The sequence below is a fragment of the Alosa pseudoharengus genome, unplaced genomic scaffold, assembly GCF_046254945.1.
Source record: "Alosa pseudoharengus isolate Yale_2024_CS ecotype anadromous, Long Island Sound unplaced genomic scaffold, YU_APseudo_1.1 YU_APseudo_1.1_scf_1, whole genome shotgun sequence".
NCBI classification, from domain to species: Eukaryota; Metazoa; Chordata; class Actinopteri; order Clupeiformes; family Clupeidae; genus Alosa; species Alosa pseudoharengus.
In genome coordinates, this window is record NW_027468564.1 from 4,506,715 (window position 1) to 4,522,099 (window position 15,385).

At 39.1% G+C, this 15,385-nt stretch overlaps 1 protein-coding gene across 1 annotated transcript in view; it reads right to left on the bottom strand.

The window, feature by feature from the left end:
• Positions 1-10,130: 10,130 nt before the first annotated feature.
• Positions 10,131-15,385, bottom strand: part of LOC143135896 (uncharacterized) — a 70,551-nt gene continuing 65,296 nt past the window's right edge. Inside the window, exons 3-4 of the mRNA XM_076296245.1 lie at positions 14,670-14,801; positions 10,131-13,106 (exon numbers count right to left, since the gene is read on the bottom strand). Of these exons, the coding sequence (XP_076152360.1) occupies positions 11,155-13,106; positions 14,670-14,801 (2,084 nt within the window). The 3' untranslated portion in view covers positions 10,131-11,154. The remainder of the gene's footprint in view (positions 13,107-14,669; positions 14,802-15,385) is intronic.

A 15,385-nucleotide genomic window follows, 5' to 3' on the forward strand; every position in this document is an offset into this window, starting at 1 on the left:
TTTGTTTTAGCATGACTGTTTTTGAAGATGATCATGTATGGTAGCTTCAACATTAACACGACTTGGTGAGGATGATATTAATAATAATACATAAATAAATGTTTAACTTTGATGACTTTGAAGGCGAAGCAAGTGTGAGAAGAATTTCTGTGTATCTATCATATGAGTTACAAGATTCAGTTCGATGGCTAACGTCACGAAGTTAAGTGTGAGTCTGCGCAGTACTGGGGGGACCAACTGAAAAATCGTTCTATTTGACTCAGTGCACTCCCATTGAAAACGACGGAGTCTGTTCGTCCATTTCTTTTACTGTCTATGGAGGGCGCACGCGGGCGATTGCAGAATGAATGGAGGTCTATAATGGAGCTGACCCTATCTTTTACTGTCTATGACATACATGGGCAACATACGGCCCGCGGGCCACATCCGGCCCGTGGGCTTTCCCTGACCGGCCCGCGTAAGGTCCGTGAAAGAACAATTAGTCAAGAACCTAGCATAGAGATAATGCATGCAAATCAATATCGTTGTTTTTATTTTGAAAGCGACTGCTATTTGTACGCCCATACATTTGTGCGTGGATGCATACGATGTAAACACCCTCACTGATGTGCTGGTGAACAGAATTTATGCTCCTGCGTCGACACAATGCAGTTGCCTTTACGTCGGCGTAAACCTTTCAAAGTTTACGAAGCTGAAGTTGGCCGCACATTCAGAATGCGGTGTAGTCAAGTTTCCGTTCCACCTTAAATATTGCAATTTTCTACCGACAGGGGGCAGTGCTGACTGCAAATACGCGATGACACTGGCATTTGCCTAGTAGCAGACGAACATAGGCTACTCCTCACAGACGAATAAAAGCCTTTTTTTCTGGTGACTCCATTGTCGACCAATCTTTAAGTAAATGATACATGCTTTCTGTCAAATAAATCGGTTCATATTGCACTTGTTTTGGGGGGGCTTTTCTGTTTCTTCTTTACATGAGCTATATTTCATATTTTACAATTTATGCACTAGATTTGATACCCATTGCTCACACATGATTTGCCGTGAGATATTACACCACATCCCGATACAACAGTCTCTGAGCTTTCATTTGACACCATGTATGGCCAATTTCGTCGTGAAAATTCACCCTTTTATTACAATTGAAATTCCATGAGCTGTTTTTCATATTCCACAATGTATGCACTAGACTTGATACCTATTGCCCACACAACATTTGCCGTGAAATATTACACCACATCCCGATACTACCGTCTCACAGCGTTCATATGACACCCAGCATGCCAAACTTCGTCGTGGAAAATTGCCATTTTTGTTACATTTAAATTACATGAACTATATTTCATATTCCACAGTATATGCACTAGATTTGATACCTATGTTCCATACATCATTTGCCGTGAAATATTACACCACATCCCGAGACTACAGTCTCTGAGCTTTCATATGACACCTTGCATGCCAAATTCCATCGTGGAAAATGGCCATTTTCCTTACATTTAAGTTACATGAGCTATATTTCATATTTTACAATTTATGCACTAGATTTGATACCCATTGCCCACACATCATTTGCCGTGAAAAATTACACCACATCCCGATACTACAGTCTCTGAGCTTTCATTTGACACCATGCATGGCCAATTTCGTAGTGGAAAATGGGCCTATTTCATAGATTTAATTTACATGAGCTATATTTCATATTCCACAATTTATGCACTAGATTTGATACCTATTGCTCACACATCATTTGCCGTGAGATATTACACCACATCCCGATACTACAGTCTCTGAGCTTTCATTTGACACCATGCATGGCCAATTTTGTCGTGGAAATTTACCCTTTTATTACAATTGAAATTACATGAGCTGTTTTTCATATTCCACAATGTATGCACTGGACTTGATACCTATTGCCCACACAACATTTGCCGTAAAATATTACACCACATCCCCATACTACCGTCTCACAGCGTTCATACGACACCCTGCATGCCAAACTTCGTCGTGGAAAATGGCCATTTTTCTTACATTTTAATTACATGAACTATATTTCATATTCCACAGTATATGCACTAGATTTGATACCTATGGCCCATACATCATTTGCCGTGAAATATTACACCACATCCCGAAACTACAGTCTCTGAGCTTTCATATGACACCTTGCATGCCAAATTCCATCGTGGAAAATGGCCATTTTCCTTACATTTAAGTTACATGAGCTATATTTCATATTCCACAATTTATGCACTAGATTTGATACCTATTGCCCACACATCATTTGCCGTGAAATATTACACCACATCCCGATACTACAGTCTCTGAGCTTTCATTTGACACCATGCATGGCCAATTTTGTCGTGGAAATTCACCCTTTTATTACAATTGAAATTACATGAGCTGTTTTTCATATTCCACAGTATATGCACTAGATTTGATACCTATGGTCCATACATCATTTGCCGTGAAATATTACACAACATCCCGAAACTACAGTCTCTGTGCTTTCATATGACACCTTGCATGCCAAATTCCATCGTGGAAAATGGCCCTTTTTCATAGATTTAATTTACATGAGCTATATTTCATATTTTACAATTTATGCACTAGATTTGATACCTATGGCCCATACATCATTTGCCGTGAAATATTACACCACATCCCGATACTACAGTCTCTGAGCTTTCATTTGACACCATGCATGGCCAATTTCGTCGTGGAAAATGGGCATATTTCATAGATTTAATTTACATGAGCTATATTTCATATTCCACAGTTTATGCACTAGATTTGATACCTATTGCCCACACATCATTTGCCGTGAAATATTACACCACATCCCGATACTACAGTCTCTGAGCTTTCATATGACACCCTGCATGCCAACTTTCGTTGTGGAAAATGGCCATATTTTATAGATTTACTTATTTCATATTTTACCATTTGTGCACTTGATTTGATGCCTATTGCCCAAACATCATTTGCCGTAAAATATTACACCACATCCCGAAACTACAGTCTCTGAGCTTTCATATGACACCCTGCATGCCAACTTTCGTCGTGGAAAATGGCCATATTTTATAGATTTACTTATTTCATATTTTACCATTTGTGCACTTGATTTGATGCCTATTACCCAAACATCATTTGCCGTAAAATATTACACCACATCCCGAAACTACAGTCTCTGAGCTTTCATATGACACCCTGCATGCCAACTTTCGTCGTGGAAAATGGCCATATTTTATAGATTTACTTATTTCATATTTTACCATTTGTGCACTTGATTTGATGCCTATTGCCCAAACATCATTTGCCGTAAAATATTACGCCACATCCCGAAACTACAGTCTCTGAGCTTTCATATGACACCTTGCATGCCAAATTCCATCGTGGAAAATGGCCATTTTCCTTACATTTAAGTTACATGAGCTATATTTCAGAAAAAAAGAATAACTGCACAACGGATGTAATTACACGCTCCTCGTGATCATTGTCAGATTTCAACAGTTATGACTGACAGTAGAAGTGTGAAATAAGAGAGCAATTCTCATTTATGCTATACATGAGCACACATAGAATTTGTGAGATTTTTTAAGTAGTGCAAAGTCTGTTGTATCTGGATGTGCTGTATGTCACGCCAAATAGGGATCAAATCTGCATAAATCGTAAAACATGAAATATAGCTCATAGAATTTCAATTGTAATGAAATGGGGATTTTCCATGACAAAATTGGCCATGCATGGTGGCAAATGAAAGCTGAGAGACTGTAGTATCGGGATATGGTGTAATTGATGTATGGGCAATAGGTATCAAATCTAGTGAATAAATTGTAAAATATGAAATATAGCTCATATAAATTACATGTATGAAAAATGGCCATTTTCCACGATAGAATTTGGCATGCAGGGTGTCATATGAAAGCTCAAAGACTGTATCGGGATGAGGTGTAATATTTCAGGGCAAATGATGTGTGGGCAATAGGTATTAAGTATGGTAAAATATGAAATATAGCTCATGTAAATTAAATCTATGAAATATGTCCATTTTCCACAATGAAATTGGCCATGCATGGTGTCATATAAAAGCTCAGAGACTGCAGTATCGGGATGTGGTGTAATATTTCACGGCAAATTATGTTTGGGCCATAGGTATCAAATCTAGTGCATAAATTGTGGAATATGAAATATAGCTCATGTAAATTAAATCTATGAAAAAGGGCCATTTTCCACGATGGAATTTGGCATGCAGGGTGTAGGAACGCTGTGAGACATTAGTATCGGGATAGGGTGTAATGTTTCACGGCAAATGATGTGTGGGCAATAGGCATCAAATCTAGTGCATCATTTGTCAAATATGAAATATAGCTCATGTAACTTAAATGTAAGGAAAATGGCCATTTTCCACGACGAAATTTGGCATGCAGGGTGTCATAGGAACGCTGTGAGATGGTAGTATCGGGATGTGGTGTAATATTTTACGGCAAATGATGTTTGGGCAATAGGCATCATATCTAGTGCATACATTTGTGGAATATGAAAAACAGCTCATGTAATTTCAATTGTAATAAAAGGGTGAATTTCCACGACGAAATTGGCCATGCATGGTGTCAAATGAAAGCTCAGAGACTGTAGTTTCGGGATGTGGTGTAATATTTCACGGCAAATGATGTGTGGGCAATAGGTATCAAATCTAGTGCATAAATTGTAAAATATGAAATATAGCTCATGTAACTTAAATGTAAGGAAAATGGCCATTTTCCACGATGGAATTTGGCATGCAAGGTGTCATATGAAAGCTCAGAGACTGTAGTTTCGGGATAGGGTGTAATATTTCACGGCAAATGATGTGTGGGCAATAGGCATCAAATCTAGTGCATAATTTGTCAAATATGAAATATAGCTCATGTAAATTAAATCTATGAAAAAGGGTCATTTTCCACGATGGAATTTGGCATGCAGGGTGTCATAGGAACGCTGTGAGACGGTAGTATCGGGATAGGGTGTAATATTTCACGGCAAATGATGTGTGGGCAATAGGCATCAAATCTAGTGCATAATTTGTCAAATATGAAATATAGCTCATGTAACTTAAATGTAAGGAAAATGGCCATTTTCCACGACGAAATTTGGCATGCAGGGTGTCATAGGAACGATGTGAGATGGTAGTATCGGGATGTGGTGTAATATTTTACGGCAAATGATGTTTGGGCAATAGGCATCAAATCTAGTGCATACATTTGTGGAATATGAAAAACAGCTCATGTAATTTCAATTGTAATAAAAGGGTGAATTTCCACGACGAAATTGGCCACGCATGGTGTCAAATGAAAGCTCAGAGACTGTAGTTTCGGGATGTGGTGTAATATTTCACGGCAAATGATGTGTGGGCAATAGGCATCAAATCAAGTGCACAAATGGTAATATATGAAATATAGCTCATGTAAAGTAAATCTATAAAATATGGCCATTTTCCACAACGAAATTTGGCATGCAGGGTGTCATATGAAAGCTCAGAGACTGCAGTATCGAGATGTGGTGTAATATTTCACGGCAAATGATGTATGGGCTATAGGTATCAAATCTAGTGCATAAATTGTGGAATATGAAATATAGCTCATGTAAATTAAATCTATGAAATATGGCCATTTTCCACGACGAAATTGGCCATGCATGGTGTCAAATGAAAGCACAGAGACTGTAGTTTCGGGATGTGGTGTAATATTTCACGGCAAATGATGTATGGACCATAGGTATCATATCTAGTGCATATACTGTGGAATATGAAATATAGTCATTTAAATGTAACAAAATGGGCATTTTCCACGACGAAATTTGGCATGCTGGGTGTCATATGAACGCTGTGAGACGGTAGTATCGGGATGTGGTGTAATATCTCACGGCAAATCATGTGTGAGCAATGGGTATCAAATCTAGTGCATAAATTGTAAAATATGAAATATAGCTCATGTAAAGAAAGAACAGAAAAGCCCCCCCAAAACAAGTGCAATATGAACCGATTTATTTGACAGAAAGCATGTTGTATCATTTACTTAAAGATTGGTCGACAATGGAGTCACCAGAAAAAAGGCTTTTATTCGTCTGTGAGGAGTAGCCTATGTTCGTCTGCTACTAGGCAAATGCCAGTGTCATCGCGTATTTGCAGTCAGCGCTGCCCCCTGTCGGTAGAAAATTGCAATATTTAAGGTGGAATCGAAACTTAACTACACCGCATTCTGAATGTGCGGCCAACTTCAGCTTCGTGCTCGTTGGCGATACGAAGTGTTCATTTCAAAACGTTACTGGCAGATAGACAGTTTACAATCGGATAACCCCGTAATTGTAACCAAAATATGTCTGAGTTTATTTGCAAAGCTTATGTTAGCGAACTAGTATGATGCTACTACCCACAGGTTGCTTGAAGCAGCCGGCTCAACACACAGAGCGAGTTGACCAATCACAGTTATGTGCATAAAGTTAAAGCAAAAAAATAGCCTACATTTTTAAAATAGTTTTCTTTGTGCATGTTGATTAACTAATGACAGCCTACTATTGTCTGCTCCACATTTTCGTAGTCTAATTCGGCATAGAGTTAATTTAATGATGGTAATGATTTAATGATGAAATATTGCTGAGTGTTGATGAAATGGTGGCACAGGCCTATCGGTTGTACTGACTCCTTCACATTTTCATGACCTAGCCTAATTATATAGATATTGTAGTACTTTTTTTATATCAGTCTTTGAAAACTGAAAAAAATGTCAATGTCAAAAAATCATTTTGGAAAATGAGGATTAAATACTGGACATAGATTAAATATTGCTGTTTTTCCTTTGTCTCCCTCACATTTTCATCTGTTCTTACGACTAGTAAACAAAACCATATGATTTACTTAATGTTATACAAGAACAGAATAGAATTGAACAGAACTGAGTTCAGGCTTGAGTTCGGTATTTTGGGTCCGGCCCTCCTCAACAGTCCCAGTTTGTCATGTGGCCCCTTGGGGAAATGAGTTGCCCACCCCTGGTCTATGAGCTGCCCCCCTCAAAATCCACTTCTCGAGATATCATTTTTTGTCCAGAAATTTGAATGTTGCATTCGAAAGGGAGGCCAAAGAAAATGCACATTGCTTAGTAGCCTATTATATTTTTTGAGTCACTTATTTTTTTTCCCCTAAAAAGCCTTTCAAACGTGCCAATGACGTCATTAATTAATTTCAATTTTCAATTTAATTTCACACTTCAGAATGCTATTGTGCTATGGGCAACAACGACCCAATCAAGAAAGGAGATAAGTACTCATTCATTCAACTTTCGACCTATAATCCATGTTGAATTTGCAAAAATTACAAACAAATCTGAGATTTCTCAACGACAATGTGGTGAAAGAGACAAATTTAGCCGTCTCGCTCCATAGACCCCCATTGTTTTTGAATTAATTTCTTAGTTAAAAGTAAAGTTGTTGTTTTAATAAAATATTTGCACAACAGTATACAGATCTGACGTGTCAGTGTTTAACAAGATGATGGTAGGAATACATAAAGGTAAACTGTTAACAATTAACAGTAGGCTATAGGTGATAGTCAGGTCAAATAATGAAAATCTATGAAGTGGGCCCATATCCTTAAGAGTTGAAATTTGTATAAATGCAATTCCACACATTTATGAGGCTTCTCTCTAGTGTGAGTAAGCACCTGGCTAAAGATGACATTAAGCGTTTATTCTTCATTATCACCCGGAGAGAAGAAATACTCTTTTCTGATTGGCTGGTGAGAGAGAGAGTGGTAGGTTCCAGCTGACTTCTCGTTGTTGATAATTGATTTCACATTTTTAATATAAGAAACTATTAAAAAGAAATCTTGAGGACAACAAAAACAACGCTATAGATTGCGGAGTTATCCAGTTCCCACTGACCATTCATAAAAGGTGAGAGGGCAATTTGACAGGCTGCACACATGATGCCAATTGAAAACACATTCCACTCAGATAGCTATAAGTGGCAGGTTCATAATTCACTTTTAATTGCAAACAGAAAATATCTAGCTAGCATGTCATTAAATACTTATATTTCCAAAGGAATGAAGATTGTTTATACCAACTTCATATACTTATCATTGCTAATATTGTGCTATAAATGTGGCACAATGTTAGAGTTTGTGGACCAGCCATAGGCTATTGATTGGAGCTGGCAAAATATTATGAATACCATGAAGTAGACAATGCTCTAAAAATGACAGTGCACCATTTGTAAATGAGTTAAACAGCATCAAGTCGTAGCATTTCTTAAGAAATGAAAATTTATTCACAATTACTTTTTTATTTATTTTTTTATTTATTTTTTTGGGGGTGCGGGGGGCTCATACAGTCATAATATGGAATGACCGACGAGACGTCTACTATTTTTTACTTCTTTTCACAATGAGTACATTTACGGAATGTGTCTGCTGGTGTTTCTCGAGTTCTCTCAGGGCTGTGTACAGACATTGGTACAGCCTTCTTTTGCATGTGAGTTGCAGGTTGAGTGCATCATTCTGTCCATGGATCTTCTGTTCTCGATCAAATACAATTTGTGTCTTTCGTTGTATTCTTCATGTTCCTGTTTTACTTTGTGTACAACCATGTGGCGTGAAAGACTTGACGTGTGTGAAAAACCTCTTCCACAATGGGAACATTTATGAGGCTTCCCTTCAGTTGGTGTAGGCATTAATGTTTCACTAGGGATCTCTCCTTTGTGTTCAAGCATGTGACGTGAAAGGCTTGACGTGCATGGAAAACCTTTTCCACACTGGGAACATTCGTAAGACTTCTTCAACGTATGTTTTACCACGTGGTATTGAAGTATTAAGGGGTGTGAAAAACTTTTTCCACACTGGGGACACCCTCCTTGGAGTTATTTCTAATCAGCGATTGTGATAATTGTGCAGCCTTAACATCAGCCAATCAACAGAAAGGGAGCAAAACCATCGCACTCCATCTATATGCATCAAACACTACATGAGCAAAACCATCCTACTCCAGCTACATACATCAAACACTATAGAGCAGCGGTTCTCAATTCTTTTGGTTCCAAATTTGGTTTTGAATCCTTTCAAACAAATGCTTAAGTACAGTGCAAAAGTGGTCACCCTCCTTGGCGTTGTTCCTTTTTTCTAATGCATTACAATATGATGTATTTTAGCAAACACAATTTTGGATTATATAAAATAGACTTTGAAAACAGTCCAAATTGGATAAGTGAAATTAAAAACATGCAATTTCTTAACAAAGTTCTAAAAAGTAAAACATGGGTCATTCTGTGTCAAATCAGATAAGGTTGTTGCTGCACTGTTTCAGCAAATTTATTCTGAGAAATAATCAAACAATAACATCCATTAATTATGTAGGAAAGGTAATGTTATTAAAGGCTTTGCAACACTGATCACAAACATGAGGCTTCTTTCCAGTGTGAGTTAGCATATGGGTCCTAAGATTTGACATTTGTTTAAAGGATTTTCTACACTGGGCACATTGATGAGGCTTCTCTCCAGTGAAAGTTTGCAGATGGATATTAGATATGCTATTGGTCACATTTATTGGGTTTTCAAGTGTACATAATTACAAAATGAGGCACCAATATCCATTGGTATTCAATGTTTTTAATATCATTTGCATTGGCACCGATGCCATATTAGAACCTAGCCTGGAGATTCCAGACCCTGGTAATCTAGAAAGATTAAGGGTCTGGCCATGAACAATGTAATGGCCCAACTCGAGGGGCGGCAACAAACATGCATTTAAAAATCTCACTGCACGCAATTGGATAACACTAGACCATGTTTACTCTGAATGATTTCGGACTTTGACACAATCGGATAACACTACGACCAATGTGTACTGTCCTCCAACGTTGCAGCGCTGTCTTCATCAGTTTAGCTGGTTCCCCGGAATGTTGGGGTAAAAGTAACGTGCATCATTGCTCATTGCCAGAGTGTCTCACAGAGACAAGTCCATTGTGCTCTCGCGAGAACTCTAATTAGAACCGGGATTAGAAACGCAATTCATGAGGTTTCGCTCCCGTATGTGTAAGCATATGGGATCGATCTAAGAGTTGAAGCAAATAGAAAACAATTTCCACACTGGGCACATTTATGACCTGTCTCTCCAGTGTGTGTTAGTGTTACACATATGAAGTTCTATTTACTCCACTGGTGACATATTTAAATGATGTGGTTTATTCTGAAAGAATAAGAATTGAAACAATATGTGGGTAAGTGCTTTACTTGAGTCCCAGATACAAACTCAATACAACACATGACAAAAAGTATAGGCTAACAAATTATAACTTACAGTGCAATTATAATAATATAATATGATATTAATATAATTATAATAATATATAATATAATGTAACATATAAATACAACATCTAAATTCCTACTCTAAACTACACGTCTTTATTTATGTGCAAATGACCAATGAGCTGCCCGTTGCCCTGGCACTCAGCTGCTAGTCAGCTGTTTCACTCGGACAGTTGACGTTTTACCGTCATCAAGAAATCAAGTGAGAATCGGTATAAGATTTCATATTACTGCCCTGTCATTGGCTTTTTTACATTTCTATGTAATAGTGGAGGCAAGCGTTACAGCTGACCACTCACACTGACTAAGTTCATTAACGATGTTCAGGGCATGCTAGCACGCAAGCAAAACTAACATTAACGTTCATCCGGTTTTATCACACAATCGCTTAGTTTTATACTAACCATTATTAGTGACAAAATGGCAGTATCTATACCAGACAAGATACACTAATGTTACACTGTGTTAATACCCATTCATACGTGAAATTGACCCACCTGAAAGAATAAGAGTTGAAACAATATGTGGCTAAGCAGGTGCTTTACTCGAGTCCCAGATACAAACTGAAGAACTCCTTTCGAACCCACAGCTTTAAACTTTCAGGTGGTCTCGTGCGTCCTATAGTGTGTAGTTTGGAAGTATACTAGTATTAGGCTACATTAAATAAGGGGTGTCTGCAAACCTACTTATGTATATGTATATTAAGCATAAACACTTATCTAATAATAACTAATAATATTTGAGTACAATACTCTGTGCCATACTAGCATGTGGTGTTTAAGAATTGTGGTCCATTCAAATGCTTTTCCACACTAGGCACATTGATGAGGCTTCTCTCCAGTGTGTGTTCGCATATGGCGTTTAAGAGTTGATGTTTGATAAAATCCTTTTCCACACAGGGCACATTGATGAGGCTTCTCTCCAGTGTGTGTTCGCATATGGCGTTTAAGAGTTGATGTTTGATAAAAACCTTTTCCACACAGGGCACATATATGAGCCTTCTCTCCAGTGTGAGTAAGCATATGGATTTTAAGAGCTGATGGTCGATAAAAACCTTTTCCACACTGGGCACATTGATGAGCCTTCTCTCCAGTGTGTGTAACCATATGGGTCCTAAGAATTGACATTTCTGTAAATGCTTTTCCACACTGGACACACTGATGAGGCTTCTCTCCAGTGTGAGTAAGCATATGGGTCCTAAGACTTGACATTTGTGTAAATGCTTTTCCACACTGGGCACATTGATGAGGCTTCTCTCCAGTGTGAGTAAGCATATGGCTTTTAAGAGTTGATGTTTGATAAAAACCTTTTCCACACTGGGCACATTGATGAGGCTTCTCTCCAGTGTGAGTAAGCATATGGATTTTAAGAGTTGATGTTTGATAAAAACCTTTTCCACACTGGGCACATTGATGAGGCTTCTCTCCAGTGTGAGTAAACATATGGCGTTTAAGAGTTGAAGTTTGATAAAAACCTTTTCCACACTGGGCACATTGATGAGGCTTCTCTCCAGTGTGTGTTCGCATATGGCGTTTAAGAGTTGATGTTTGATAAAAACATTTTCCACACTGGGCACATTGATGAGGCTTCTCTCCAGTGTGAGTAAGCATATGGGTCCTAAGATTTGACATTTGTGTAAACGCTTTTCCACACTGGGCACATTGATGAGCTTTCTCTCCAGTGTGAGTAAGCATATGGCTTTTAAGAGCTGATGGTCGATAAAAACCTTTTCCACACTGGGCACATTGATGAGCCTTCTCTCCAGTGTGTGTAAACATATGGGTCCTAAGACTTGACATTTCTGTAAATGCTTTTCCACACTGGACACATTGATGAGGCTTCTCTCCAGTGTGTGTAAACATATGGGTCCTAAGACTTGACATTTCTGTAAATGCTTTTCCACACTGGACACATTGATGAGGCTTCTCTCCAGTGTGTGTAAACATATGGGTCCTAAGACTTGACATTTGTGTAAATGCTTTTCCACACTGGGCACATTGATGAGCCTTCTCTCCAGTGTGAGTATGCATGTGACGGTTAAGCTTTGACATTTGTTTAAATGCTTTTCCACACTGGGCACATTGATGAGGCTTCTCTCCAGTATGAGTAAGCATATGGATTTTAAGAGTTGTGGCACTTTTAAATGCTTTTCCACACTGGGCACATTTATGAGGCTTCTCTCCAGTGTGAATAAGCATATGGTTTTTAAGAGATGACATTTGTGAAAAAGCTTTTCCACACTGGGCACATTGATGAGCCTTCTCTCCAGTGTGAGTATGCATGTGACGGTTAAGCTTTGACATTTGTTTAAATGCTTTTCCACACTGGGCACATTGATGAGGCTTCTCTCCAGTGTGAGTAAGCATATGGATTTTAAGAGTTGTGGCCCTTTTAAATGCTTTTCCACACTGGGCACATTTATGAGGCTTCTCTCCAGTGTGAATAAGCATATGGTTTTTAAGAGATGACATTTGTGAAAAAGCTTTTCCACACTGGGCACATACATGAGTCTTCTTTCGGTTGTGAGTCAGCATATGAGTTTTAAGACCTGAAATGTACCTAAACATCTTTCCACAGTGGTCACATTTAAAAAGTTCTTTGCCAGTGTTCTGACTAACGACACAAAAGTGCCTTTTCTGGTGTTTCTTGAGTTCTTTCAGGGCTGTGAAACTCTTCCTGCAGACTGCACAGTGGTACAGTCCTTCTAGGAGATGCAGGTTGAGTTCATCATTCTGTTGTGTTCCGTGTGGATATTCTGATGCACCTGTAAGAGTTACCATAGAGACTTAGAATTAGAATGACGCAAGAAGCACTTAAAGGACCAGTATGTAGGAAATAATGGAAAATAAACTGTAACCATTCCAAAAATGATCACCATATGTTGTCAGAGAGTAAGGAAACACGATGAATTGAAGTAATGGCTTATTTGACAATATTACTCTAACCTGTAAAACCCCGTAAAACCCATGAAAAAAAATGAGTTACGGGGCGGAATCTCTTGGAATTTTCGTTTATGTTTTGAACGATTCATTCTAGAATAGCGTATTAATAATGGGCTAGCGCGTCCTCCTATTTGGGTTGCCAAATTAGCGAAGGCCAACTGTCAACAGCTGTCAGTTGTAGTCATGAACGCCTACGAGAGGCAGGCAAATTTCCAAAATTAAAACAAGAAACAAATTAAGTGGACATCGGAGGAGCTTCCTGAGATGGTGACGTCTTCGTCAAACGAAGAATATCAAGTCTGACGCAGAGCTGGCCATATTTCTCCACGACAGGTAGCCTAGGCTAAACTTCATCTGCATTGCTAACTTCAGCTAAATATGTTACGTTGGTTAGAGAGGTATTTTTCGTTTTCACTGTTTCCGTAATGTGTAGCTGGGTCATGGTTGGAAAAAACATTAAAGCAGCTGCAGGTCAACTAACGTTAGCTAAGTCTTCATTACATCTGGCAACCCAGAAGAGGCTCGCATCTGGTAGTCTTGAGAACGTTCACCAGTGTTTTGATTTTGGCCTACAGAACGTTCGGTAACAATCCTACAAATCGCACCTTTAAGGCAAAGATCTTAGATTACTAACAAGATAGAGCAACATAATTTGTTTCTATGGGAGCAAAACGGCACAATTCCGGTCTGCAAAAATTAATTATAAGTAATGAAATTCCTTGTGCTCAGCTCAACTATAAAGAATAAATGAAAAGTAGTAATTAAAAAAGTATATAGTGTGTGTGTGTGTGTGTGTGTGTGTGTGTGGGGGAGGGGGGGGGGGGGGGCGGTAATGGGATGTTGAGGGAGGGGGGTGTACCTGTGTGTGTGTGTGTGTGTGTGAGTGTGTGTGTGTGTGTCTGTGTAGGAGTAACAGGTTGGGTGGATATCAGAGGACATGGCTCCAGACTGAGACCAAATAATTTTGCAACCCAAGATAAGTGATAAAGCAAGGATTTTATTTTGGTCAGAAAAAGGCAAACACGTGTTTTTGGCTAATATGGGTGAAAACCAACAACTCCCATAACCCCCTGCATTTCACCGCTCTTCGCTGTTCTACCAAGCCACTCCCCCAGGAAGCCTAACAGAACTACAACTCCCATAATCCCCTGCATTTCACCGCTCTTCGCTGTTCTACCAAGCCACTCCCCCAGGAAGCCTAACTGAACTACAAACACAGAGTGAAAGCGGTAATAAACTGATCTGAAGCCTTCAACCACAAATGTATAGAATTACAATCACTGCAAAAGAAAAAATACAACCGTTGCTTTCATGTAGATGTAGCCTTAGAGAGAATGTGTTTGTGTGTGTGTGTGTGCGCGTGCGTGTGTGCGTGTGTATCTTACTGGTCTCGATCTGATGTGCATCTCTGTTGGTCTGCGTCTGCATCTCCTCCTCCTTCCCTCGCTGGCCTTGTGGTCTACAGCAGTCCACCAGCACCACTGATACCCTCTTCATCTGGGCCAGAGACACGGGGTCTGTGGGGAACAGGTCGGGTTAGGAGCTGAGGACTGCAGTGTAAATGTTGGAGCAAAGACCGTGTTCAATTGTGACGGCATCAACACATTTCAGCCTGTAGCCTTAAAGAGAGAGAGTGTGTGTGTGTGTGTGTGTGTGTGTGTGTTTGTGTGTGTGTGTGTTTGTGGGCCAGAGACACAGGGTCTGTAGGGAACAGGTCAGTTTAGGACTCCAGTGACTCCACCTGACCCCATCAACCTGGCAAAATGGTAGTAAATCCATTCCAATGGATCCAACGGTAGACTACTACATATCTGCAAACTGGCAACATTTTAATGAATGAACTCTTAGTGTATCAGTATGTAGTTCCTAAGTCCTACCTCCCTGAAGAGAATCATCTTGGTATTCTTCATCCTCATCATCCTCTAATTTCACTTCAACCTCCACTGTTGTCTGTGATGCTTCATTAGAGCCAAGAGACTCAGTTTTACAGAACAGCTCTGTGAGCGGCTTCTCCTCCTCCTCGTCTTGACATGTGATCATGTGATCATATTGCTCTTCTTTAATGTCCTCTACTTTTGGTGTTAGCAGCTGGAATGCTTCA